Source organism: Mchenga conophoros, linkage group LG15 (genome assembly GCF_057382185.1).
Source record: "Mchenga conophoros isolate Kocher_MC1m ecotype Shallow Benthic linkage group LG15, M_conophoros_male_GT1.1, whole genome shotgun sequence".
In the NCBI taxonomy this organism is placed as follows: domain Eukaryota; kingdom Metazoa; phylum Chordata; class Actinopteri; order Cichliformes; family Cichlidae; genus Mchenga; species Mchenga conophoros.
This window is the reverse complement of record NC_140540.1, coordinates 33,740,730-33,768,565: the sequence shown is the minus strand read 5'-3', so window position 1 is coordinate 33,768,565 and position 27,836 is coordinate 33,740,730. Positions and strand designations below refer to the sequence as shown.

Here is a 27,836-nt window from a genome sequence, read left to right as displayed (position 1 = left end):
GGAGCAGCACGGCTGTGCAGCGTGTGATCTGGACACAAGCGACGGAGGCACAACTTGGAGAACTTTGGAAAGCTCATCCGAGCCTTTTCGATGTGGCATCACAAAATGATCACGACCACAACAACCGTGAAAATAGTTGGATCGACACTGCTGCTCAGTCACAGCTGCCTGATCAATGTTTTTCATTAGCAATTTAGCAAAGTTGATGGTGGTGGTGTGCGTGTCTGTGTGAGTGAAAGACAGAGAGAGCGAGCGACAGATTTTCTGTTATAACCTTCATTTTATGGAGGCACAGTGTGAGCACTCAGGTCGCATCAGAGCATCGGGCGGTATAGTGTGAGACCTGCATCGTGACCTACCAACTTCTAACCCCTGCGAGTCAATTGTGCAGTTTGAGCAGGAGCTGAATAACGCGACTGAAAAAATCGCACAGTGTCTGCCCAGCTTTAGGTGTACTGTCGTCCGAGACTTGCACCGCAGTGTCGGCGTTTGTTTCCCTGTTGGCCATGCTTCTTGTTGTGGTCATCTGTTGTCTTCCGGTATTTTCTCTGTAAGCGACCTTTCCTCGACCAATGAGATGAGCGGTAATCTGAATTGTTATACTCGAATTGTCATAAGTGTGCTGTCAGCTCATTGGTCACAAAGCAGGAGAGGGGCTGGGAATTATGTTTTCAAACAAAGTGTTAATTCCATAAACATTTATAGACTACTTTTGATTCTCACTGTATTACGGGACAAAGTGCGTCCCTTATTAGCTCAATACGGGACGTGTACTTTTGTTTCTAAATACGGGACGATTCCGTTTTTTAAGGGACGGTTGGCAACCCTAGCCAAGTCACCCCTCCACGATTTTTTGAAATGATTGGTCTGGGAAGAAAATTGTGTAGTTTGGCATTGCTCAGCTTCCTTAAGAATGGCTTCTTGGCAGCAACCATTTTACATGAGGCTTCGAAAACATATGGATCACCTGAAGGGTCAGATCCATCTCACGGGTCTTGTGCCAATACCTGCAGGATTTTTTCTGTTTCTATATCTCAAGGACATGGCAATACGTGCCTTGAGATGACTGTTGTTTTTTGGTGAAATAATAAAACTAAAATGCAAAGAATGCTAATATGCCAAGTTTTCAGTTAAAAACTTTTTTGATGCACAAATACTATTTGATGCCCATCAGAATGTCACCGTTGGCATTTTTCATAGCTGGATTTATGCTTGATTCAACGATCTATATGCTAAGTGACTTTAAAAAAAAACAATAAAAAAAACAACATTGTACCTAACCAGTTTCAGACTAATGTCCGAAGAAAAACTTCAGACAAACTATTATTCAAGACCACCTTAAAAATGACAAACAAGTCTTGCTGCACTGAAGCAAAATATAAAGAACTGAGTCGTGTCCAAGCACACAGTGAGTCGAGGTTAAATCATAATAGAAAGAGTTCATTCTGTCATAAAAGGAGCTTTCTTTTCCTCTAAGAGTGTTAACAGACACAAAAACACACTCAAATACACACAGTGCATTTCTTTATTTCAGACCAAAAACAATGTTGAACAACCGTCTGTATGTGCATGAAACAACACTACACATGAACATGACTGCAAGCTGGAGGCCACAGAGACAAACAGAGCTACAGGAATTTCTCATATTTACACATTAGCCACTCTGCTGTTCAGCTCCTGTGCTGCATGCCCCTAAACTGCTGCTATATTTCCTTGTGATGCAGCTTGCACAAAAAGATTCGTTTTTTCTTTATATAGTCTATGTGAAGGCAATTTTTCCATCAGCAGTAAATGACAGCTGGAGAAAGAATGAAACAAACAAGGGTGTTAGGACCACCGAGTCTGTGGAGACAGTCTTACGTCAGTGCCATTTTTTCTTGTTTTACCGAGCATGTTCCATGAGTCCTGGAATGTGAATTCATTAGAAGACAAGCTGGTGGTAAACATTGGCTGGCTATGTTTCCTGGTTTCCATATATTTGAAATGTCTTGTTGTATTAGAGGTCCAGCAGATGGGCATAGCTGAGCCGACGAGTAATGAGGGACGGTAGTCATTATCTGTCCGGGATGTCCTGGCTGTGTAAAGCCCACACTTGTGTATTTAATATCACTGTCCGAGCCGCTGCTGACAAGCCCCGTACCGCTGCAGGGCACCCAACAAGTCCTCATACGAGATATTTCTGTGGGATGGCAGGGAGCTGAGGGCACAGAGTAGGTTACACATTGAACATAGTGCGCTTCAAAGTGAATTCAGTTAATGACATCAATTTCAAAATTCAACGTGGTCCATCGAAACGTGCAAATTCTGAGATGTAAAGAAGCTTACATGAACTCTGTGAGCCTGATGTGCCAGGGGAGGAAGCCCAGTGTGCTGTTCACAGGACCAAACTTCACCACCAACTCAGGGTCTGGAATATTCTTTGATTCTGAAACAAGCACAAAGAAAGCGAACATGTTATCAAGACAATCTTTTTTCTCCTATTTACTGAGAATCTGCATGTTCTGACTATAGAATGAACTCAAATCTGAGAGTGGCTCCCATTCAGCAGTACTTGTGTAGCTGTCACCCGAGATCCACAGCCACACAGGTTAAAGAAAATTTAGGTAATATACATCCACTCTCACTGGATAATACACTTCTCCACAGTTATGGTCATTTTTGGTGCCATAAATGTGTCCAATCCCCGGAATTTTAGAAAACTTGAGTCATTATTTAAGTTAAATTGATTTTCTAGAGGTTGTTTGTTTTGCATTTATTTGTCTCCAATTGGCTGAACTGTTGCATTGGATAGTCTAATTAAATACAGAAGCCTAACCAGTGGACTGGAATTCTACTGGGGAAATATGTTGTGTAATACCTCTGTTACAAGATGATTTATTTCTTAAAATAGTTTAATGGTTTTTGGATATTATTTTGTGTCAAATAACAAAAAGACATTTTGACTGCTACATCTGTGCTTCTTTGTTCTTTCCAACACTCATAAATTACATGGCACACATTCACTTTTCTCCTCTAAGTATTTTTTTGGACATATCCATACGACACTTTTCCTAGGCCTCTTTACACAAGAGGTTCAACAGTGGGGGAAAATGCCCAGGAGAAACATTTTACAGCACTTCAATGTCATGTCCATCTCTTGCATGTAAAAGTACAATCCCATGACATGGCGCAGCTAACCTGGATCCTCTACAGGTTACGCTCCTTCTTTAAGCTGTCCAATAATGATTCAATCCTATTCAGTTTTATTTATACAGCACCAAATCACAACAACAGTTGCCTCACGGCACTTATATTGTAAGGTGACCCTAAAATAATGCAATGCAATAATAAATAAAGAAAACCAAAAACGCCAACAATCATATAACCCCCCCCCCCCACCCCAAAATGAGCAAGCGCTTTGGCAACAGTGGGAAAGAAAAAAAACATTTTTAATATTAAGAAACCTCCAGCAGAACCAGGCTCAGGGAGGGGCGGCCATTTGCGTAACCAGCTGGGAGTGAGTGGATAAAGACAGAATAAAATACTTAATACACGTCTTAATTACTTTTAAAACACACAGTACACACATCCACTGGATCTTGAAATTCTTTTGCTTTCAACAGTAATGAGTTAATGAACTCCATGACACACTTCTAATGATTAGGGAAAAGAAGCCTTCTAAGACTCTTTCTTAATAAGCACATGCAGCTTCAGTAACCCCCTCTAGCTTTATTAAGGGCTACCAAGGTGTTCCCAGGTTGGTGAGCAACAATCTCTCAAGTGTGTTCTGAAAAACATCAAAGTATCTTTACACATGCACACAGGCATAAAGTGCTACCTCTGAGAAGCAGGTCTAGCATGGAAACATTAATGTCTTTGAAGCTCCTTTCCTTGTTTTCCACAGAGCGGCAGAGCTGCTGTGCTACATGGACAATGCTCTGCTTCCCATCGTCAGGAGACAGCACCCTCACTGTGGGCCTGCAGGACACAACTGCAACAAAGGACACATAAAAACACATTAAATTAAATATGACTACTAATGGTATTCTTCTGCAAATACACACCCAAATTTTCAACTTTGTAAATTTTTTTTTTTTAACATAAACATATGTTGGGAAACATATTGTTGGGTAAACTGAGAAACTGCTGGGTCAATATAATGATGCTTCGGCTTCAGTCAGACATTACCTCAGTGGAACAAGCCAATTAGTGACATTATTTATTTATGTTACCATCTATGTTCATTTCGTTGACTAATAATTTTTTTCCACAAAGGAACTACTTAAAGAAAACTAAAATATGTGGATAAATACTACGATGAAATGAACTGACACTTTCTGACTCACCTATTCTTAAATGTAACCATTCACACCAACCATGTAACTTCACTGTATGAATTTGTGGCATTTATTACCAATCCAAGTCTGAATAAAAAGCTCTGACCAGCCAGACCAGTGGACTCGTAGCTCAAAACATGACTGGTCAACTGGGTATCTGAAATTATTTCTCTTCCTCAGATGTGACAGCAACTTTACCAAGAACAGCTGAAACTGCCCCATGAAATTTTACCTGCTACTTCTATCTGTAGAGAATCTGATGAACCCAGAATTTCCATTATTTTATTGTCTTAATTCGAAACTTCAGGACCAGCTCATCATGGTTTAACATTGACTTAATTTTTTTTTCTTGACACTGTGTGAGGACAAAAAGTTCAGCCTGTACATACATTACATGAAAAGTTTGAACTTGAGAGTAAGTGGCTCAGGTGTGTTTTTTTGCACAATTACGTAACTACTCATTTAATTGTCTTTCTTTTATTTATTTTTTTGCTGTGTTCAGTGGTTGTAGAAATGGTTTATATTAGCATTTAGCTGAGATTCTGAGGTTTCTATGGATATCAGACATGTTGATATTTGCATCAAAGAATTGACGTTAAACTACAGTTTAACCCCTTTGCCCCCAGAACCGGGGGCTCTCCAAAGTAAAGGGTGTAAGGGTCTGAAGTTTGAAGTTTTATAAGTGGATTCCATCTAACCTAATGAAGAACAATACAGAAAACAAAAATGAGGTTGTAGGCACTTCCAACAAGTGGACACAGAAATTTTGGAATGTAACTACTTATATGTAACACAGTCACAGAATTTAATTACAAGAAAAACATTGATCTGGAAATATACAATTAAAATACAGTTACTAATCAAAATGTTGGTATTACAAGTTTAAAAGTTCTTGTTGGTAAAAAGCTTCCAAGTACATCTGAGTCTGTAATTGTATGAACTTAAAATCAAAGATATCATGCCAGGTTCTTACCATTGTGCTGGTGTTGGTCACTACCACTGCTCAGGAACTCCACACTGTGCATAGATCCATCAACACCCAGCAGATCCTGTTGCTGCCTTTTTATTTCCTCGAGTAGACGAGAGTTGTTCTTCTGAAAAACACCTGGGTTGAGGAAAAGCACATCATTCAGTTCAGGTTGATCAAAATCACCAAGTAGACCTAAGACAGAAACAGTAATTGTGAAGAAACATGACTTTTGGATTGATAGAATCTATTTTCTTTAAAACAAAGCAAATAAATCCAAAATTAGGGGCAACTGTGGCTCAGTCAGTAGGGTGCGTGGTCTACCACTTGGAAGGTCAATAGATAGATTGGAGAAACCAGGTATCAATGTGCAAAATACTGAATCCCCTAATGCAGGGGTGGCCAACCCGCGGCTCTCGAGCCGCATGCGGCTCTTTGCCTGGTTTCATGCGGCTCTTACGTTCATATCAAAGTTTGTGTTTTGATTTTTTTTATGTTGTTTTAAAATGTGCGCGTTCGCTTCGCTTGAGTTCAATACGGTATTTTCATCAAATGCGCATGTGTGTGAGATGAAAATACCGCAAAGTTTCCCAGTAGGAGCAAGTTCGCCCTTAAAATGGCAGGAAAAAAATGCACAGCAAAAAGAAAATATGAAGATGAACACAGGACGTTTTTAACAGAGTGGGAGAGTTTATATTTTTTTGTTGAACGCAATGGTAAGCCATTCTGCCTTATATGTCAGACGTCATTAGCGCATTTCAAAGCTTCAAATCTTCAGCGCCACTTCAGCTCACTCCATGGTAACATCGACCAGGAATTTCCAAAAGGGACTGAACTTCGCAAGCACGAGTTGGCCACTTTGAAAAGTCAGGCAGAAAAGCAGATACAGTTTTTCCAAAAATTTACGAAGCGGTCAGAGACCATAACGCTCGCATCCTATCAGCTGGCTTGGAACATTGTACGGGCTAAAAAGCCATACAATGAAGGGGAGTTCGTTAAAAAATGCCTCAGTGATGTTGTTGAAATCTTGTCTCCTGAAAACGACAAATTAAAACGCATGGTATCAGACGTCCAACTGTCCCGCCACACTGTTGAACACAGAATATCGGACATTAACACGGCTATTGAATCACAGTTGCACTCTGACCTTCAAGCATGTGAGTATTTTAGTGTCGCATTGGATGAGAGTTGTGATATACAAGACAAGCCTCAGTTGGCAATATTTGCACGGTCTGTTTCAAACGATTGTGTGATCAAAGAAGAACTCCTGGATATTGTGCCATTAAAAGACAGAACCCGTGGCATAGATGTGAAAGAAACCATGATGGCTGCATTTGAAAAAGCAAATCTGCCCATAACGAAATTAACTGCAATAGCCACGGATGGAGCACCAGCCATGATGGGATCTGTGAACGGGCTTGTGGGGCTGTGCAAAGCTGACCAAACTATTCCTGACTTTTGGAATTTCCACTGCATCATCCACATGGAGCAACTCGTGTCTAAATCATTGAATTTAGATAACGTCATGAAGCCTGTGATGGAAATCGTCAACTATATCCGCACACATGCGCTTAACCACAGGCAATTCAAGAATCTCATCGCTGAGCTGGACCAAGGGCTTCCAGGTGACCTGCCGCTGCACTGCACTGTGAGGTGGCTGTCAAAAGGCCAGGTACTCTCTCGCTTCTTTGAGCTTTTGGATGCCGTGAAACTGTTTATGGAAAAGAAGGACAAGGACTATCCCGAGCTCTCGGACCTCAAGTGGATTATGGATCTGGCCTTTTTGGTCGACATGCTGTGTCACTTGGACAGACTGAACCTGACCCTGCAGGGTAAGTTAAAAATGCTCCCTGACCTAGTGCAAAGTGTGTTTGCGTTTGTCAACAAACTGAAGCTGTTCAAGACACATATTCAAAAGGGAGATTTAACGCATTTTCCCACTCTGCTAAAAGCCAGCGGGCAAGTCGCCAGTGCTGCCCTGAGTAAGCAAAGAGCCAGATATGCAACGCTGATTGAAAACTTGCACGAAAGCTTCGTGACCCGGTTCCATGATCTACAATTGAAAAGGCCACAGATTACGTTCCTCGCCGACCCATTTAATGCAGAGACCGGCTGTTTGAAAGTCCCGCTAGTCACAGATGAAGCTGCGGCTGAGTTGGAGATGATCGATCTTTGTGAAGAGGACCAATTGAAACCTGCTTTAAGGGAAGGGACCATTGAGTTCTGGAAAAGTGTGCCAATGGAAAAATACCCCAATGTCAAACGGGCTGCGCTTAAGATACTGTCAATGTTTGGGTCAACATACGTCTGCGAGTCTGTGTTTTCTACCCTAAAACATGTGAAATCAAAGCATCGATCTGTTCTGACTGACACACATGTGAAAGAATTGCTTCGAGTGACAACAACGGAATACAAGCCAGATTTAAAGAGGATTGTTCAAGGCAAGGAATGCCAGAAGTCCCACTAAACAACATGCATTATAAAAGTAAATGCTATTGTAGATTATTATATTTTTGTTTGTGGACTTGGTTGAACTGAGAGTTTGTGTGTGTGAGACAGTGCACACAATGTTCATTGTTGAAAATGACTGGCCTGTGGTTTTAGTACTGTAGGAGTCCATTTCTGTCATTATCATGTTGGTGTGTGACATTTACAATAAATCTGGCTGAGCAGAGATGTGTGTATTTTGTGTGTGTGTGTGTGTGTGTGTGTGTGTGTGTGTGTGTGTGAGTGAGTGAGTGAGTGAGTGAGTGAGTGAGAGAGAGAGAGAGGAAAGGATGGGTGATGTTCATGTGTGCCCATGCGTATGATGTGGCTCTTTGCGGTAACACAGTAAAAAAAAAGTGGCTCTTGGTCTCTGACTGGTTGGCCACCCCTGCCCTAATGCATTCATCTACATGTGTTTAAATTTAAATATGATCAACCTATCTCTAATAATCGGCTATGTACCACAGGCCTTCAAGCTGGCTGTAGTTAAACCTTTACTTAAAAAGCCATCTCTAGACCCAGCCATCTTAGCTAATTATAGGCCAATCTCCAACCTTCCTTTCATATAAAAAACCATTGAAGAAGTAGTTGTCAAACAGCTAACTGATCATCTGCAGAGGAATGGCTTATTTGAAGAGTTTCAGTCAGGTTTCAGAGCTCATCACAGCACAGAAACTGCTAGACCTCAGTGCAGCGTTCGATACTGTTGACCATAATATTCTATTAGAGCAATTAGAACATGCTGTAGGTATTACAGGTACTGCACTGCAGTGGTTTGTATCATATCTATCTAGTAGACTCCAATTTGTTCATGTAAATGTTGAGTCTTCTTCACATGGTGAGGTTAATTAGGGAGTTACACGGGGTTCAGTGCTAGGACCAATTCTGTTTACATTACACATGCTTACCTTAGGCAGTATCATCAGAAGACATAGTGTACATTTTAACTGGTATGCTGATAACACACAGCTCCATCTATGAAGCCAGATAACACACACCAAATAGTTAAACTGCAGGAATGTCTTAAAGACATAAAGACCTGGATGGCCGCTAACTTTCTGCTTCTTAATTCAGATAAAACTGAGGTTATTGTTCTCGGCCCTGAAAATTCTAGAAATATGGTATCTAACCAGATTCTTACTCTGGATGGCATTACCTTGGCCTCTAGAAACACTGTGAGGCACCTTGGAGTCATTTTTGACCAGGACATGTCCTTCAACGCACATATTAAACAAATATGTAAGACTGCGTTCTTCCATTTGCACAACATCTCTAAAATTAGAAATATCCTGTCTCATAGTGATGCTGAAAAACTAGTTCATGCATTTATTACTCCTAGCCTGGACTACTGTAATTCATTATTATCAGGAAGTCCTAAAAACTCCATGAAAAGCCTTCAACTAATCCAATGCTGCAGCAAGAGTACTGACAGGGACTAGAAAGAGAGAGCATATTTCTCCTGTATTGGCTTCCCTTCACTGGCTCCCTGTTAAATCCAGAATTGAATTCAAAATCCTGCCATTAGAGCACTTCACTCTCACGCTCCCGGCTTACATGTTGTTCCTAGAGTATTTAAAAGTAGAATGGGAGGGAGAGCCTTCAGTTTTCAGGCCCCTCTTCTGTGCAACCAGCTTCCAGTTTGGATTCGGGAGACAGACACTATCTCTACTTTTAAGATTTAAGATAAAGCATATAGTTAGGGCTGGATCAGGTGACCCTGAATCCTCCCTTAGTTATGCTGGCATAGGCTGCTAGGGGACTCCCATGATGCATTGGGTTTTCCTTTTCAGTCACCTTTTTCACACACTATGTGTTAATAGACCTCTCTGCATTGAATCATACTTGTTTTTAATCTCTGGCTCTCTTCCACAGCATGTCTTTTATCCTGTCTTCCTTCTCTCACCCCAACCGGTCGCGGCAGATGGCCCCGCCCCTCCCTGAGCCTGGTTCTGCTGGAGGTTTCTTCCTGTTAAAAGGGAGTTTTTCCTTCCCATTGTCGCCAAAGTGCTTGCTCATAGGGGGTCATATGATTGTTGGGTTTTTCTCTATATGTATTATTGTAAGGGTCTACCTTACAATATAAAGTGCCTTGAGGCGACTGCTATTGTGATAAAATTGAATTGAAAATTGAATGTGTGTGAAAGTTAGATAAAAGTACTGTATTTACGTCTGTGTGATTCAGTAATCAGACAGACACAATGTGGCATGTTGTATGAAGTGCTTTAACTGAGGGATAGGTAGAAAACTGCTAAATAAAAAACCGTCACCATAGTGGAGACTTTACATCATTTGGCAATGACAAAAACTACAATCTGAGAGACCCTAAGGTGAGGAGCTTGGTCATTAGAGAGGGATGGAATAGAGCCGCTGCTCCTCCATATCAAAAGGGGCCAACTGAGGTAGTTTGGGAATGTAAAATAACTTCAGTCAGAAGGCACTCTCCCTAATTCAGTCAAGACATTAATATCAGTTAGCTTTACGAGATTTGTCATTTAGGGAGAAGGGGACAATAATTTCAACAATTTGAGGCTAAAATGCTCAGCTGCAGTATAACCTCCGCTTAAAGTTAAAAAGCAGAAACATAACTGTAACAGGGGAAAAAAAGCAACAAAATGAAGTCTTGATGGATGCTCAATCATCCAGGTAAGTGAATCCCAAAAGTTGATTCTGTTCATTTGGATGTAGCGTTTTCACTCAGAGAAACGTTTCGTCACTCATCCATGTTTCCCCAATCTTATAAACAGTGCATTTGCACAATAACGTTTTATAAGGTTAGTGAAAATCTGCAGTCAGCTGAGGTCACTGTCAAGTTACTTGGATGAGTGATGAAACGTTTCTCCTACTGAAAATGTGATGGCCAAATGAACAGAATCAACCAAAAAAATGAAAAGATGAATACAAGTTTAATAGTTAAATATTGCGCAGTTGTTTTAACGTTTGAATAGTGTCTGTAGCTGAAAGTATGTTGAAACAAAATTAGGACTTGGAAGTGGTGAAAAAAGACAGATTTAATTTGCATTTAATGTAAACAATTAAACAGGGTATTGCTAATCTGAAAAGGAAAAGATTCGCTACATCTTCAGCCTAAGCATTAAAGGGGAAATTTATACAGAGAATGAATGTAATACAATGTAATCTTAAAAGCCTCAAAGTTGGAAACAATATCTTTAAAATGCATATTAGAAACAATGTACATCTAATAAAATAAAATAAAAATGCTTAAGAGTCAGAAGAATACTGAATATTTAAAGCTCACACGCATTAATAGTCTTTAAGACTGGAATTGTGATTTTCTTTTTTCCACTTAAGAATCTGTGTGTGTGTGTGTGTGTGTAAGAGAGAGATATAAAGATATAAAATATGGGTTCAGTGACATCTGCAAATCATTGCATTCACATCGGATGAACTTGTCCAAATAATATCCAAACTACACTAAACTACGTGTATAGTTTTTTTTTTAAACAACAAATTTAAAGCTATTTTTGATGAAGCTGTGATTTATTATTTTATGAACTTCACTGTATAAAAGCGCAAGCAGCAAACTCAGCTGATAGGAGTAACATGCTTACCGTGATTATCATACACGCTAACATAGGATATGCCGACAGCCATACACCACACCACCACGTTTGCTATGTCCGGATAACTGGGCTCTTCTTCCGCAACCAACAGGCCGATATGGACCGGTATCTTCTTCAGGGACTTTCCGTCAGACAGACACCGTGACCGGCCACCGCCGGTGCTCTTTTCAGTTATCGGTTTAACATTAGCATCTGGGGCATCATTCAGATTATTCTGAAAGTCTGGAAATCCAACTAGAGATATCGGCAACAGCAGGACGGTCGCTGCTCGCTCCCACAGCCGGCCCTTCCAGCTCTGGATGCGGACGTGGAGCCAAGAGAAGAGCGCTCTGTTGACGTGAACGAGAATCAGTAATAGCCGCCATAACAAACTGTACATAAGCGCCATTTGTGTCCGCATTTCGTGTAGGGGGACAACCCAGGATAAAGTACAAGAACACGACCACTTTATTCTGATATATTATCCGCGTAAATGAGCTCAGCAGTGCTTATGGCTCATCATGACTGCAGCCATCTTGTTTTCTGGTTGGCAACCTCTGAACTCCGAACCCCGCGTGTGATACACGTAGCTCTCGGATTGGACAAGGTAAGCGAGACGCTGCTGCGTATGCGTTTGACTACAGAGAACCGAACAGAGTAGAGATGTGTCGTTCGCGAACGAAATGGCTCTTAGAGCCGGGTCTTTGACGTGAACGACGTAATTTATATTTAATTGGGTTGTGGTTTGCAGTGTTTTGTGTTGTTTCACTTTAAATTTGTATAAGGAAAAAGCTGAAAATTTAAATAGTTAAAAGTTGAAATGTGAATAGTTGGTTTTTGTATTATATGATTTATTTATTACATTTTATGTGGAGTGAATAAATAAAAGTATATTTACGGTGGCCCCTAGAGACAAAGCACGTAAAAACTGCAAAACACGTAAAAACTCCAAAACATGTAAAAACTGCAAAACACGTAAAAACTCCAAAACATGTACAAACTCAGAAGCACACAAAAACTCAAAACACGTACAAAATACAACAGAAGTGTGCCAGGATGCTAGGACGCAGTGTTGAGCTTTGTTACCTAGTGGCTACACCAGCCAGCAAGTACCAAAGACCGGATTTGGTGTGTGGTAGTAACAGGTAAATGAACATTTTTTTTTAAAATTATTTGAATATATATGAGTGCTTGTGTATAAATGCACAAACAATACACACATGCTTTCAATTGTGTCATTTAAGTGATCTAGGTAGCTCTGTTTTGGAAGTTCAGTTAATGCTAGAAATGTGTTTTGGAGTTTGTACGTGCTTTGTCTCTAGGGGCCACCGCATATATTTATATATGTTTATATATAAATATATGCGGTTTATATTTATATATAAACATATATATAAATAAAACAACTTCTTTTTTTACATTAGTAATTCCTTTTGTGCATAATTTTATATTATTGTTAATAATAAATTAATTAAAGCAACAAAACAACCTGAAGCGCCGGTTCGGAGCCAAAAGAGCCGGCTCTTTTTATTGAGTCGAGCCGAAAGAGCCGGTTCTCTAAAAAGAGACGGAAATCCCATCACTACAGTGTGGTCTGTTGTTCATTAATGTAAGTCATGGAATTTAAATTGTGTGGACTGGACTCAGTTTTCAACTCATGCAAGTTTAGATAATAAACAACGTCTATTTTTCAAAGTCACGCTATTCAAAAATTGGATAACTTCAGGGTCAGCTTTGAAGTTATCTGGATAAGTCAAAAATCCTGTTTCATAGGCCTCTATACTGTGAAGAAAGGCTTTAAGCTTATGTGGGTAACTTCAGGGTTGACCCTGGGTTTTACTTTACAATCACTGTACATTTTCTATACACACGAAGAAACAGTGATATTTCTATATGATTGTTTAATGTCATTTCACTGTACTTACGGAGAGAACTTTGTACCCACACTGAGGCTACTACTGGCTACCCTCACATATTCAGTTTTTTCACCGAATACATCATCTAGTAAACGACTTCATTGTGTATGCCAAATTTTGCTAGTTTTGGTCATGAGTTATTTAAAAATGAATCTGTTCTGTCACGCACAAAGAAATTACTTGATCAACAACTTATAAACAAAGTAACCTTGAGAGCTTAAGTACAACCTGATATCAGATTGCACGCCTAACTTAACCTTTCATACAACTCATAACATGGATGACACAACAGCTCCCCAAAAATGAAGCCAAAACGTCTCTATCGCCCCCTGGTAGTGATGGCCCGCTTGAAGCTGACGCTCCGGAGCGTGTGTCGAAAAAAACAACACACTGGTTCAGAAGCACTGTGTCGAGGCTTGCTTCGTTTGGCAAAAGTCACGTGACCAGTGACGTCCGAAGCTTCATTACGCACGTAACTGCTTCGGTACCTGATTCAAACGGATATAAGGAAGTGAATCATCCACGGGATTCGTGGAGTGTGTTGATGGTGACAGAGAGCGAAGAGGTGATCATTCCACTGACAGATATGGAGCCAGCGAGGAAGAGAGGACGTTCTGGCGTGTGGGAATATTTTGAGTTGATTTTGCTCAATTCATTTTATCTGCCGAAGTGAAAAACTTGAAATGTCCAAAATCATGTTTTCATAATGTAAATATCATTACAGCATATGACTTTAGGAACACTTCCATGTGAATTAAAGCTAATGAAGACTACAACAATGTATTTGACACTATACGTACATTACATTGCTACAGTTTAGAAAATCATTTTGTTTATTGTTTTTAGGTGATAGTCTGCAGGACCCAGGAATACCTGCATATCTACCAGCTTGCAGTGTAGTTCCTGCACTCCACAGCCTCTTCTGTTCCATGCAAGTGGATTTTCTCCAGGGCAGGAGAAACTATTTCTAAGAAAAGAAACAGACTCAGCCAGCGCACAGTAACACTAATCCTCTTGTTAACTGTAAATAACAAAAGGGCTACCTTACATTGATCATGTTTTTACTTTGCAAGTTCTTGATTAGGGGTGGGTTTTGATTATCGCCTTTCTGATTACAATCCATGCTAAATTGAATAAAGTGATATTGATTCATTAAAATCCCGTGTCGATTTGTAAATTAACGTTATTATGCCTGAAACGCCAGCATCTCAGGTTAAACCTCACAACATGTCGTCAAACACCATGCAGCTAAAACAGTAACTGGGAGCAGGTTTACGGATTCTGCATACAAACGTGAACACAGAGCGCGGACCCGACGCGTCAGAATCAGATTTTGGTGCGTCGTCGGGTCCGCGCTGTGTTTGCCTCTTTGTTTCCCGCTGGCTTCTGCAGCTGCAGGTTTCATAACTCTCTGTTTACATCTCTAATTAAGTCTCACATGTGTCAGCTTTCTTTTAATAGATACGAAATTATGGATATATACTGTTAAATGATCAGAATTGTAATATTTCTGACTGAGGCAAAACTTTCCAGATTCCAATCAAATTGAATCGGATCCTGTATCGAATCAAAAATGATTCTACAAATCAGTGACCATGCAGCCGTACTCAGCTCCCTAAGCATTTTCCCTTTCCAGTTCACAATCAATCCCACCCCTAGGTCAAAAATATGTATAGGACAATTGGCCTCATCTAATATTTTGTATGAACCTGTCCAGCTGTCCAGTGATTAAACGACAAGTAGATGGAGGCAGGACTTCACAGCAGGGGCATACTCCATAATGTGCTGTGCATTCTCATATGTATATTATATATATTGCTCACTTATTGTATTTACCAACATCAAGGAGTTATGAGCAAAGAAAGGCCACACCATAGTGCATGTTTAAATAGGGAAAGTTTATTGATCAAAATGTATTACGCAGATACGCATTACATTTTTTTCAGCCCCCCAATCGAGAAAACAAAACCAATTACATGTTCAAAGCAACGGAACGGTGGCCCAATATCAGAGAGAACTCCACTCTTGAGTGAGCAGTGATAATTGAGCAGTCCGTTTTATTTTGCAGATTCAAGCTGCTCTTCAAAATTTTCACCACCAGATGTCACCGGAGAGGACTGTGTTGAAAAGCTTCGAGTAATGAACCGTTTTTCAATACAAGCTTCAGTGCTTCGGAAAGCTTCATTTGGCCATCACTACCCCCTGGTGTCTGGCTGCAGTATAGGTCATAAATCCCACCTCCTCCATGTTAGCGGATGGGACTGGGGTAAGACTAAAATAAAAATTTCTCCAAAGATTCTTTCGTTAACTATCAATAGTTCTCATCATTTATATTCAAGGGGTCTCCTTTCCCATGTTTGATTCTTTGACTGGCAGCTGCAGTCACGGTGAAACTTGTGTTTGGGAACGGCAGATAGAGCAGGCAGATTAAGTTAAAATTTACGTTTAATTTTCCCACAAATTAATTCTTTTTTTTAGCACCGACTCTGTATTTTTATTTTTATTTTTACAGAGTTTGATTCAAATATTCAGGTTAAAAAACGAATCTGAATTCATGTTAATGGTCACAAAGTTACATGTGCAGCACGCTGGACAGCTTACATCCTTTAGGAGAAATAATTTGTAGCATTATTATTTGTTTTTCAGTACTCAGGCAGCAGCTTTAACACTGCTGTATGTCTGACCACAATGCAGGAACAGACTGAACCAGGACTACAAACCTGCTCCATCTTCTCATCTCTGGAGATTTCCATTTACAAAGCACCAACAACTCAAAGGTAAATATTATATTGGAAAATCTGTTTATATATGTTGTTTATATAGTATGTATGATATATAAGGCTTTGTCCTTTTTTAAATAAACAGCTCGTATGTCAGCAGAACTTTTCCATTTTTCCATTAATAGAAAAATGATCAACATTATTCATTTCCTGAAAACTGATAGTGAGCAGTTATTCATTTAACAGTATTTATTTATAAGAAACAATATTTTTATTATATACAAGGACCAATGCATTTTCATTTTAAAATCACAGTACATGTTCATTTAAAAGACAATCCAATGACAATCAGAATATAAAAAGAGACAGAAATACAAGTTAACATTTAGAATTTGTTTTATTGAATTGGAAAATATTCTCAAATTGCTGAGCAATTTGATTTAAACAGGGCCCAATAAGAAAAGCTGATTGAAAGAGCTTTATATTATAAAGACCCTACAATGCAAGAGAGAAAACCCCAACAATCTGATGATCCCCTATGAGCAAGCACTTGGCAACAGTGGGCAGGGAAAAAAAACCCTTTTAATGGGAGGAAACCTGCGGCAGAACCAGGCTCAGGCGGGCGGCCATCTGCCGAGACCGGTTGGGGGATTATAATCCAGTTATAATCAAATTTCTCTCTTGCGACGACATTTTTGATGTTTGATGTATTTAGGTATTCATCTGCAAGGAAAAAGATGACTGTTTTTCCTTCAAGATGAATACTAAGTTGATGTTAAAAAACACCACTTCAAGTTGTGCGGTGATGGCTTTGGCCAACAGTGAAAAACTTGACTATGCCATTTGGCTTCTTTTTTGCGTCTGACGTTCAGTCAAGCTATGTGCAATGGTTTTTACAGCTGTGGATTTCTGTAACTCCAGAGCAACCTGAACATATTCGACACTCCCAAAGAAATTGCGCAAGTCTCTAAGAATGTACTTTTCCACATTTTTTAGGTTTTGTGGCGTTATAGTGAGTTTTTTTTATCCCTGAGTTCGCCCCATACTTCTTCCAAAAGCCAGGTGTGGATCTTTGGTGTGCATACACAAGTGCACTTAATCTTTAATTTTTTTAGCTATGCGGCTAAATAATTTATGAAGGACTATTTTAATGTAAGCTTTATTTACACGATCATCTAGTACAAACGGCTCAGGTTTTGGTTGGGACGTTCGTCATCTTTTGTCATCATCTAAGATGAGCTCTGTAAATTTTCTATAGGGTCCTCTTGTTTATTTATTTATTTCTATTAGTGTTATATCAGTTATTGCATTATACGTGTTGCATGTCAAAATGACAGGCAGCAGTGTGTGTGTGAATATCAATCCCAGCGAACAGCAACATCACGGGGCGCGAAATTTCGCTATCCGACTGAGGTAAGTGAACGAACCAAGAGTGGAGTGACACCGCAATTTCCCATCATTCAGCGGGGCGTCATGGCGGACACTAGAGAAAAAGCGCTGCAGGACTACAGGAAGAAATTGCTGGAACACAAAGAAGTTGATGGGCGACTAAAAGAATGTAAAGGAACATTTAACACTGATATTTGCGTTCGTGCTAGAAATTCGTGTTGTTTAGTTGACTGGTTACTTGTAGATGGACAGGCAGCATTGACTAGCATACCAGCTAGCTAGTGCTTTGTCATGCAGTTAGCTTCTTGGTGGAAATGTATGGAGGCTACCGGGTCTCGCTACCAGCTTAGGAGCATAAACACGACAGTGATACAGTTCGTCCGTTCATTGGATAATTCATATTTTAAGGCTGGTTAATCTAAGAATGTGAGGTCATTATTTGTTAACGTTATCAAGAGCTATAAGTAGAGCTAACGTCTGACTTTTCACGTTGATGCGAGCATTAGCTATAACAAACTGTTCCAATTAGCTCTTAGTGTGTGTATGAAACATGTTGACTGTCCGTTGTTTTCCAGTGAGAGAGCAGCTGCGAGAACAGACCAAACAGTACGAGAAATCAGAGAATGATCTCAAGGCTCTCCAAAGCGTCGGTCAGGTAAATATACCGTGTGGAAATTAATCATTTGGCTTCAACTAAAGACTGAAGGTTAACGTTGTACATCAGTGCAGTCACACTCAAGCAATGCAAAGAGAAGACTGTTCACTTGTTATCTGATGACAGAAATCTGAAGCCAGTGACAGTAATTAGATGTGCGATATTTCTGGCTGTCAACAGACAGAAACAAGCAGTTTCCACCAATGCGCTAGAGTGCTAAACACTTTCAGCTGACTAAGCTGCTTTGTGCTACAGGTGAGAAACTAACAGCAGACAATATGAAAAGAGTGATTTTTCTTTTCTCCTTTTCCCCTTTGTGTCCCAGTTAAATAACTAATAGTGAGGCTATAGTACATGAAGCTAATTTCAACACAAACAGAAGGGACCTGATGTATTTTTTTTTATTAGCTAACTATTTGTCTTCCCTGCAGATTGTTGGAGAAGTGCTCAAACAACTCACTGAGGAGAAATGTAAGTCTTCCCATATATTATAGCAGAGGTAGAAAAGGCTGATTGATTTTATACTTCTCTTTAGTCTTCTACTGTCAGGCTCATTATGCAACACCTATGTTGAAGCCTGGTAATCAATGGAAATAACAAATGTGAATCTGTGACATGTGTTACAGTGTTAAACTCAGGTGTGTGGTTTGTTTGTTTTTTGACTGAAGTCATCTGTGTTTCTAAATTACAGTCATTGTAAAGGCTACCAATGGACCCCGATATGTGGTTGGATGTCGCAGGCAGGTAAGGGTTGATCACATTCTAGTGTTTGTGCTGTCTTGTAATGCATAATTTTCTTTAGGGTTTGGAAGCCCTCTGTAGTCACATCTGAGAGCTTTGAGTGCTAAGTCATTTGATTTTCATCATTTATCAATGATGAGGAAATAAAAATAGGTTTACAAAAGACTGTACCAATGACCAGATCTGTTTCTTTGTGTACAATGTTGTAAATCAGCTGGAAGTACTCCATTATTCAGCACTGAGTTATGTAATTTTTAGAATCAGCAGTGGCAGTCTAACTTTATTCTTGTATATTGGGTCAATACAGCTAAAGAAGAAACACACTTCACAATGTTTACATTGTGACATATTAAAAATGATTTGTTTAATTTTCACTAATCAAACTTTCTCAACAAATGCTGACCTGACTGTATAAAATGGAAACTTCCAGTTGGACAAATCCCAGCTGAAGCCGGGGACCAGAGTGGCTCTGGACATGACTACGCTTACTATTATGAGGTAAGGTGGATATGATTATTATTTTGAATTGGTTCACCAGAATCATGTCTCACAGCACTAAGAAAAAGGTTTATAGAGGCACACCAGGTAAGACCCCAGGTGCAGGCTGTGTAAAGAAGCAGTGAGATCAGCACATAACAGCAGGGTGCAAGATGCTAGCAGGCAGGGCATACATGGAACACCATAGCCAAGTGGCTGGAATAGTATACAGAAACATCTGTGCCAAGTGTGACCTGAAGTCCAGAGGTCAAAACGGAATACAACCTAGAGGATGGTGGTGGCTAACCAACAGTATTACTATTACCATAGTAGTGGACAAGCAGAGGAAGGAGGCCGTAGTGATAACAACATCAGGAAGAAGGAACAGAACAAGCTCAAGAAGTAATAAGGGCTGAGAGAGGTGCTCAAGAAGATGTGGAGGGTGAAGGCAACAGTGGTCCTAGAGCACGTGGTAATCGGAGCACTCAAGCTAGTGACCCCCAAACCTGGCGAGTGGCCCAAGCAGATCCCAGGAAATGTGGAGCTTCCTGAAAACCCAAATTAGGAACACAGCATCTTTTATCAGGTTGTTATTCACAATAAGCTACAATAGTAATTCAGCCAGGAAACAAGAGAGAGCTGCTTTGATGACACAGGAAAGCTCTGACTGAAAGTTCAACAAAGTGCTCTCCTGCTTTGCAGTACGGCCCTCAGCACTGATTAATAAACAATAGATTTATCACAGCACACAGGTTTGTTTACTTTTACATCTCTGAATTAATAAGTCTGCTGCAGTGGGGAAACTCCATATGGGTTTGCTTTATTGTCATTATATGACATAATGAAATCACAGTTGCAGCGTCCTTTAAATATCAATATAAATTAAATAATTTTCATACTAGTTGTGGGGGCTTTCATCGGCCTGTAGGGCTTGACTGAAGACATTAAGCTGAACAGATGATGAGCTGGGTGGGAGGAGTCAGGATGTTTTTGGCTCTTCTGCATCTGGAATTGGCGATCTCCTCCAGGAAGGGCCAGAGAGCATCTGACGATCCTCTGTGCTGTGTTTATCACGCTCTGCTGCTTCCACTGTACCACACTGAGATGCAGTAAGTAAGGACACAAGCAGCTTCTGATTCAGTTTCTTTTTACTGAGGATTGGCACAAAGTGCAGACCCTGCATCGCCTTCACTGCCATCGCCCGTGTATTCTCCAACCATGAGAGATAATTTATTATAATTTATGATTGCAACTCCCAGAAATCGTCTCTACCCAGTCTCCATAGAGGGTATAATCCCCTACAGTCTTACGGAAGGCGACGAGGACCTTCCTGGTTTTTGAGGTGTTTAGAAGCAGGTTGTTGGCTTCACACCACTCTGTCAGCAGCCTCATTCCCCTTTGTGATTAGGGATGGGTACTGGTATCCGGTGCCATTATTTCGGTGCTTTTTTTTTTTTTCCTGAGATGGAAAGAATTTTTTGGGATTCTAGCCAATCATTTTACCTTTCCAAGGACAGTAGGCGGGCCGAGGTACGTACATTCTTTTAGAGCAGAGCTACAGATTAAAAATGTCCAAGGCAAAGTGGTCAAAAGTCTTGCTGTACTTCACAGCAAAATATGCAAACTCAGCAGCCTTCAACAAGTGCTTTAAGGTGATGCTGTGCAAAGGAGGTAACACCTTGAATCTGATGAAACACCTGGCGACGCATAGGGTTTTTTTAAAAGCCGAGAAATGCACCGTATTTGATAGCTTGCTGCGAGACCTCACACCGAGCACATCTACTGCGGGTGTGGTGCCTGTTATCGGACCCGGAGTTAGCAACATCCCCCAAGAACCAAAAGAGTAGAGTCCTGGCCCCTAGCCCTGCCAGTGTAGCAGAAATGATGACGGATGATGGCAGCAGCAGCCGTTCTTCTCTGGGCGAGTAGCTTAATGTTGTTCGTGTGTAATTTACGTTAAGTAGGTTAACCATGTTATTACATTAATGCACGTAAGGTGAACTAGCAAACATCATCATAGCTACATGCGGCTGTCTTCTTGTTTGATGGCAGATACTCCCTTCACCCTGGCCAAAAAGGCTAAAATGACCAAAGAAAAAGTGGAAAACAGTTAAACATGAGAGGTTTTTGGACAAAGTTTGTGTTCTCCATTCTTTAAGCACCGGCACCGTTTCAAAAGTACCGGGTTGGCACCGGTATCGGATAAAACCTAAACGATACCCATCCCTATTTGTGCTGAAGCCCATCGGGGTGGTGTCGTCTGCAAACTTAATAAAAAGGAAGCTTCCTGAACTTGGCTTATGTGATGATGCCAGTGTATGTGTGGCCTGTTTTTTCACAGGTACCTGCCCAGGGAGGTGGACCCTCTGGTGTACAACATGTCCCATGAGGACCCTGGCAGCGTCTCCTATTCTGAGATCGGAGGCTTGTCTGAACAGATCCGTGAGCTGAGAGAGGTACAACAAAAATGAAGTCCTCCTCAACTCTCGTGTGCTCTGCATTATTTATCTCAGTGTGACTGGCTCCAGTGTTTTATTACATTTTGTTTGTATGATTTCACCTTCACTAGTCATTGTTTTACATTATATATTTAAATGAGTCTACAATAATGGGGCTGCTGCTGTTTTCCTGCAGGTGATTGAGCTCCCACTGACCAACCCTGAGCTTTTCCAGAGAGTTGGCATCATTCCTCCTAAAGGCTGTCTGCTGTATGGGCCCCCAGGTAACTGTCATTTCCTGGTGTTTTCACATTACAGCGCCAAATCGCAGCAATAATTGCCTCAAGGTGCTTTATGTTGTAAGGTAGACCCTACAATAAGATAAGATAAGATAACCTTTATTAGTCCCACACGTGGGGAATTTGTTTTGTCACAGCAGGAAGTGGACAGTGCAAAAGTTATGATGCAAAAATTAGAATACAATAAGAATAAATACAGTACACAGCTGTACAGAATAGAATAAAATAATATACTATATACAGTAGAATAAAATCGAATAAAAATATACAATAAGATAAAAATAGAATAATACAATGCTTTATTCTCTTGAAAACATTCATAAACCTATGAATATTTCTTCCTAATGGCCAATGGCATGAGGAAGAGTACATCTAACAGCTAGGATCAAGTTAGAATACAATGTTTTCACAGCTTGCCAAGAAATCCTGTGATTTCACTCATTTTAGTCCAAAGAGTCTTCTGTGTTTCTTCTTGTCTTTGTGTTAAAGTGAGGCTGAATAAGCTGAATTTTACTCATTTGTCACTAGTGTTTCAACTGCACCTGATTTTAATCACAATTAGAGTTCTTCATTGTTTTTCATATGCAAAAAGTGACTTTGAACATACAGTTCTAGTTAGCCTTGGGTTGTCAGTGCAAGCCAAAGTGCTGTACACATTAAAGGCTACACGCTCTAATCACACCTCAATGCAGTGTGTAGCAAATTGTTGCCTAAGCTGAAAATGTCAGCCTTGTCTTGGTTTCAATACACCTTCTTGAACTGATGTAATCACACCAATTTTCACTTAACGCATGGTGTGAATACGCCAATAGGCTTCATCATACATCCATGATATGTTTGTTTTATGGGTGCAACAATTTTTTCCCCCACTGATTCTTCGTTGGGAGCATAATGTAATCAATCAGCCGTAAAAGCCTGGTGGGGGTGTTGGTGTCAGGAAGACAGGCGGGTGGCATGGACACCCAAGTCTGTGAATGTGATAAATCGAGTAGAACACGATGTAGTATTTTTGAAATCCGTACAACCAGTACTTCTAATGGTCAGTGATGATTTGTTGTGAAACAGGCACTGGAAAAACTCTTCTTGCTAGAGCTGTGGCCAGTCAACTGGACTGCAATTTCCTGAAGGTGAGTCTCAGCAGCTCCATCAGAGTGTACTGCCACACTCGGACACAGTCACTCAGCTTATTGTGTGTCTGTGTGGCTGCTGTAGGTGGTGTCCAGCTCCATTGTGGACAAGTACATTGGTGAGAGTGCCAGGCTGATCAGAGAAATGTTCAACTATGCCAGGGACCACCAGCCATGCATCATCTTCATGGATGAGATTGATGCCATTGGTAAGTCAGCGTCAGCTCTACAGAGAACGATAGGAAATGCTTTATCCCATATTTGGGAAATTCTTTTGTTAAAGTAGTAAAGCCGTATTTCCAAAATTCAGATCATACTTAAAGTTAAGACGTACTGAAAACAGGAGCTGTCTTTTTATTTGCCTGCTTGTCACCAGTTTGAATTAAATTGAAGTACTTTGTAAAGACATGTCACAGGTGTGAGCTTCAATACTGACACAGCAAGCACAAAGTTCATTCAAAAAAGAGTTGTGTACTGAGCATTTATTTACAGTGAAATTGTTAGAAGGGTGCTTGAGATACTTGTGTTTTTCCCTGTAGGTGGCCGACGTTTCTCAGAGGGAACCTCAGCTGACAGAGAGATTCAGAGGACTTTGATGGAGGTAACAGAAGCACCAAAACACCACTCAGCAGCACTCTTTGTTGTTTGAATATAAACAGCAAATATGGAACAGTGTGATCGCCTGTTTTGCGTCATGCTTTCATGTTGCAGCCAGAAGGTGCTCAATCCACCCAATACCCCAAGTGTCCAGCTTAGGTGCCGTTATAAAAACTAAAAAACATTTTATTGGACTTCATTTTCCATTCTACAGAATTGTATTGTACTTGGAGGGTGTCCTTAGCTGTATCAGTCCCTGCCAATAATAACTGCCAGTTATCAGTTTATAGTAACTCTGCAGTCACGTAGTGACTATCTACAGTAAGAAACATACTAAACCAAATGAATTTGAAAGCAAAGTACAAATGAAAGTATAATTGAGCCTTAGTGAGTAAGGATGCACGTTTTTACCCTGCACGAGAAAAAAGCTCACACACAAAATCTCCATCAAATTGATGCAAAGCTTTTAAAGTGGACTGGTTTTTATACAGCGTGCCTCATTCGCCCATACATACAAGCACTTTCTATGTTTAAATACTTTCTATATTCTATATACTGGGGCTAGTGTCTTGCCTGCTTTCCCCCCTGAGCTACAGCATCTCCACTTTTGTTCTGCCATGTGTGACATGAATCAGAAGTACTCCAAATTTCTGGGCTGGTACTCACTATGCTATCCACATACCACACATTCCCATTTTTCTATACAGGAGACAAGTTTACCTGAAAGTAAAATTGTGTGGTTACAGTGTTGTAAGAGAGAATGTCTGTGATCCTAACATGAGCAATAAAAGCGTCCCGATTCTCTGAGTCTGTGAGATTAAAAATGCTTTTGGCTGCTCACAAGCAGCACATCAACTCACCCTAGATGCCCTTCCTGACGCAGCCACCCAACCCACCCCACCCATCTGTTGTTATTATAACAGATGTTAACACAAAGACATTAACAGCACAACACGCTTTTTCAATCGTCTGTACTGGGTCTGTTTAGGCAATAAGACATCACGTCAGTATGTCGGTTGTTCATTTGAAGCAGACCTTTCCAAACATTTGTTGTTTTTAACTTGACTCTTGTAGTCACCAGTAACATGGTTGCCGTTGCAGTGGACAAGTGCTTAATCACACAGAATACATGACGTCTGTGTGTTTTCAGCTGTTGAATCAGATGGACGGCTTCGACACATTGCACAGAGTCAAGATGATCATGGCCACCAACAGACCTGACACTCTCGACCCTGCCCTGCTGCGGCCTGGCAGACTGGACCGCAAAATTCGTAAGAACTTCTCCTGTTCAGCTTCTCTGTCAGCGCTATGTGAGCCCACACAGGAAAACCACTTTCCTTTGTCTCTTCCTCAGACATTGAACTGCCCAATGAGCAGGCTCGTCTTGACATCCTTAAGATTCACTCCAGTCCTATCACCAAGCACGGAGAAATAGGTGAGTAGACGAGCTTCACCTCAGTCCTGCTGCACTTATCCAAATGTCAAACGGACTCTGTGTTACTTTGGTAGTTTGCTCATTTAAGGTGCTCTGCCTGGAAGTTTCAGCATGTTAACTTGACAAAAATCCCTCAGATGAACAACAGGTTGCTTTCCTCTTTGCTGCCTACTCATGACTTGTACATATCTCTGTTCTTTGAAGGCTTTTGTTAATGTATTTGTTGCAGAATAATCGACACGTGACCTCCGTTTTCATGGATCTAACTGTATGATTACTTTCAGATTTTGAAGCCATTGTGAAGCTGTCAGATGGTTTCAATGGAGCTGACCTGAGAAACGTGTGCACAGAAGCAGGTCAGATGATCATTCCTTATCAGATCTATGATGAGCTCTGAGAAGCTCTTCTCTCACATGGCTCTGTGTATGTTTTCAGGGTTATTTGCCATCCGCTCAGATCGTGAGTACGTAACTCAGGAGGACTTTATGAAGGCCGTGAGGAAGGTGGCGGACTCAAAGAAGCTCGAGTCTAAGCTGGACTACAAACCTGTATAACTTGTCTGTCCTTTTCTTTATTTTTTATTCCTCTGTCATGGATTTGCTGTGTTAAAGTTTGTTTGTTGGGAAGCGGTATTAAAAGGAAAAAGGAAAAAAAAATCCCTCCACCTTTAAGATTGCCAAAAGTGACTTTCATAGTGACGTTACCTGCTGTTTCCACTTATTAGTCGAACCTGCCTCAGTGTTTACACCACATGAAAGAGGCTCTGTCTTATAATCTACACTTGTATAAAACGGCTTTATGTCCACAAATACAACTGTTGCCGAAGCTGTGTTTTATTTCCATCGTTCAGTTTTCTTCTTAATTATTCACAACTGAAGTGGAAATTTGACAAAAACATGCTCCTGTTAACTAATCACATCCACAGATGACCACAGAGGTGTTCAGTTTATGTTTTAGTCTGCTTTTAAACTTTTTCAACCAGTCTCTGATTTTTATCTAGAAGGGTGATATTAACCTTTGAAATGCATATTTTAAGATGGCAGCAACTGGGACATAATAATATGGACTAAACTTTATGGATCCATGGTGAAGGTCCTACTTGATTTAATTTAGTGTTATTTATATAGCGCCAAAGCACAACAACAGTTGGCTCTTTAATATTGATTATAAAGACCTCACAATAATACAAAAAACCCAACAGTCAGATGACCCGCTATGAACAAGCACAAAAATAGGAAGGAACAACTCCCTTTTAACAGGAAGAAACCTCCAGCAGACCATCTGCTACCACTAGTTGAGGGTGAAGGGAAAGGAGGCGCGCCAGAGAATAATAACTAATGAGTAACTAATGCAGAGTGTTGTATAAACACACAGTAATTGAAGAAGAAACACTTGGTACATCATGGGAAGCAGCTGAGACCAATTGGAGTGTAAATGGATCCAGTCCTAACTCTATGCTTTATTTCTAAAAGTAGAGAGGGTGTCTATGGAGGGCCAGGAGGGACAATTCATGAATTAATTTTATCAGTCAGCCTCACCAATCACAGTCAGGGGGCGGGGTTAACGCTGGTCGAGTCAACACCATTGCTTTGGCCTTTCAGCGGGCGTTTCTCAGCGCCAACAACAAACAGAAACTAACTAAACTATCGAGTCTTTCTCTCGTGATGTTCGTATGTGTCATGCTCATTTCAGTCACCAATTCTGAATTATAACTAACATTAAAAACATGTTAAAGGAGGAGAGAGAGCAAATAAATCTGATTAATATCTGATCTTTGAGTTTTTGTTCAATAATCAGCATGACCTGTGTATACACACATAAGCTTTATTAAAATGGATAACATTGGTGTCCGTCATGTAGTAACTGTTTGGTTTAACTGTACCAGGCTTGTTAGTGAAACACAGACTAATATTTTATTGTGAATAATAATCATGAGGCTAAACAGGCAGTCCAGCTGCTGCCTCAGAGCCCTGTACACCATGGAGCGAGGACAGCATCTCCAGGATATCTTTCCATTATCTGGAATCGCTGACCCCAACACTGGGACCAGGATAAGAGGTTAGGAGCTCTAAGTTAACCCAAGGTTTCCCAGCATGGGCACATGAAAGCATCAAAGTAATCTAATGGTCATATCTGTGTTCATCAACATAAACTCATCCTTATTACTGCCAACTATTCCAGAGATGGGAAAACCTTCATCGTAAAGAACATAAAAATATGGCAGTCAAACACAACACTTGTAAAAGAGATGAATGCTTCAGTTTGTTGCAGGTCAAAGTGAAATGAATGCGATTGGTTGAACGAGTGTTTGTGATGTGTGTTCTTTGTTATCTGCATTATTTTCTTCAGCGTAAGAGACTCAGCAGCAGATTAGAATCAAGTACAACATTCATACATTTAATAAATCACCAAATTAATACACGCATGTTCCTGTGACCATGCGACGCACTGATTTTAGTACAGCAGGCTGCACACTGCTCATATAAAACATATTCCCCCATTATATTGTCACTTAAAACATGCTGTAAATAAAAGACTGAATGAAAATATAAAAACAAACGTCAAACATGGGCTCAGTCTACGTTTGATATGATAATGCCATCCAGAGTAAGCAAACAAGAAATTAGAGGTCATCAAGGTCTTTAAGTCTTACAGAAACACCTGCAGTTTAATTATCACGGAAAGATAAAGTATTATCATAGAAGTGAAAAT

General features: G+C 40.4%; 2 protein-coding genes across 2 annotated transcripts; one reads left to right on the top strand and one right to left on the bottom strand.

The window, feature by feature from the left end:
* Nucleotides 1-1,507: 1,507 nt before the first annotated feature.
* nus1 (NUS1 dehydrodolichyl diphosphate synthase subunit) lies at nt 1,508-11,891 on the bottom strand. The gene is made up of 5 exons (XM_085247410.1): nt 11,340-11,891; nt 5,290-5,421; nt 3,818-3,970; nt 2,326-2,425; nt 1,508-2,197 (listed from the first exon to the last, which is right to left on the bottom strand). Exons 1-5 carry the CDS (start codon nt 11,749-11,751, stop codon nt 2,107-2,109), a joined length of 888 nt encoding a protein of 295 aa, XP_085103536.1. The 5' UTR covers nt 11,752-11,891; the 3' UTR covers nt 1,508-2,106.
* Nucleotides 11,892-17,365: 5,474 nt separating this feature from the next.
* Nucleotides 17,366-26,987, top strand: psmc6 (proteasome 26S subunit, ATPase 6). Its single transcript, XM_085246028.1, has 14 exons — nt 17,366-17,524; nt 17,931-18,010; nt 18,442-18,481; nt 18,702-18,754; nt 19,182-19,249; nt 21,570-21,684; nt 21,863-21,950; nt 23,031-23,092; nt 23,178-23,301; nt 23,632-23,693; nt 24,840-24,960; nt 25,044-25,124; nt 25,409-25,480; nt 25,560-26,987. The coding sequence occupies exons 1-14, from the start codon at nt 17,440-17,442 to the stop codon at nt 25,676-25,678; spliced, it is 1,170 nt and encodes a 389-aa protein (XP_085102154.1). The 5' UTR covers nt 17,366-17,439; the 3' UTR covers nt 25,679-26,987.
* The last annotated feature ends 849 nt before the right edge of the window (nt 26,988-27,836 follow it).

Excerpts from the sequence above, each read along its gene's own strand:
- psmc6 (XM_085246028.1), top strand. The coding sequence starts at position 17,440 with ATGGCGGACACTAGAGAAAAAGCGCTGCAGGACTACAGGAAGAAATTG. Across the intron at positions 19,250-21,569 it reads ACTACGCTTACTATTATGAG|GTACCTGCCCAGGGAGGTGG; the intron begins GTAAGGTGGATA and ends GTTTTTTCACAG. Across the intron at positions 23,694-24,839 it reads TTCAGAGGACTTTGATGGAG|CTGTTGAATCAGATGGACGG; the intron begins GTAACAGAAGCA and ends GTGTGTTTTCAG.
- nus1 (XM_085247410.1), bottom strand. The coding sequence starts at position 11,751 with ATGCGGACACAAATGGCGCTTATGTACAGTTTGTTATGGCGGCTATTA. Across the intron at positions 2,426-3,817 it reads GCTAGACCTGCTTCTCAGAG|AATCAAAGAATATTCCAGAC; the intron begins GTAGCACTTTAT and ends TGCTTGTTTCAG. Across the intron at positions 2,198-2,325 it reads ATCAGGCTCACAGAGTTCAT|CTCCCTGCCATCCCACAGAA; the intron begins GTAAGCTTCTTT and ends CTGTGCCCTCAG.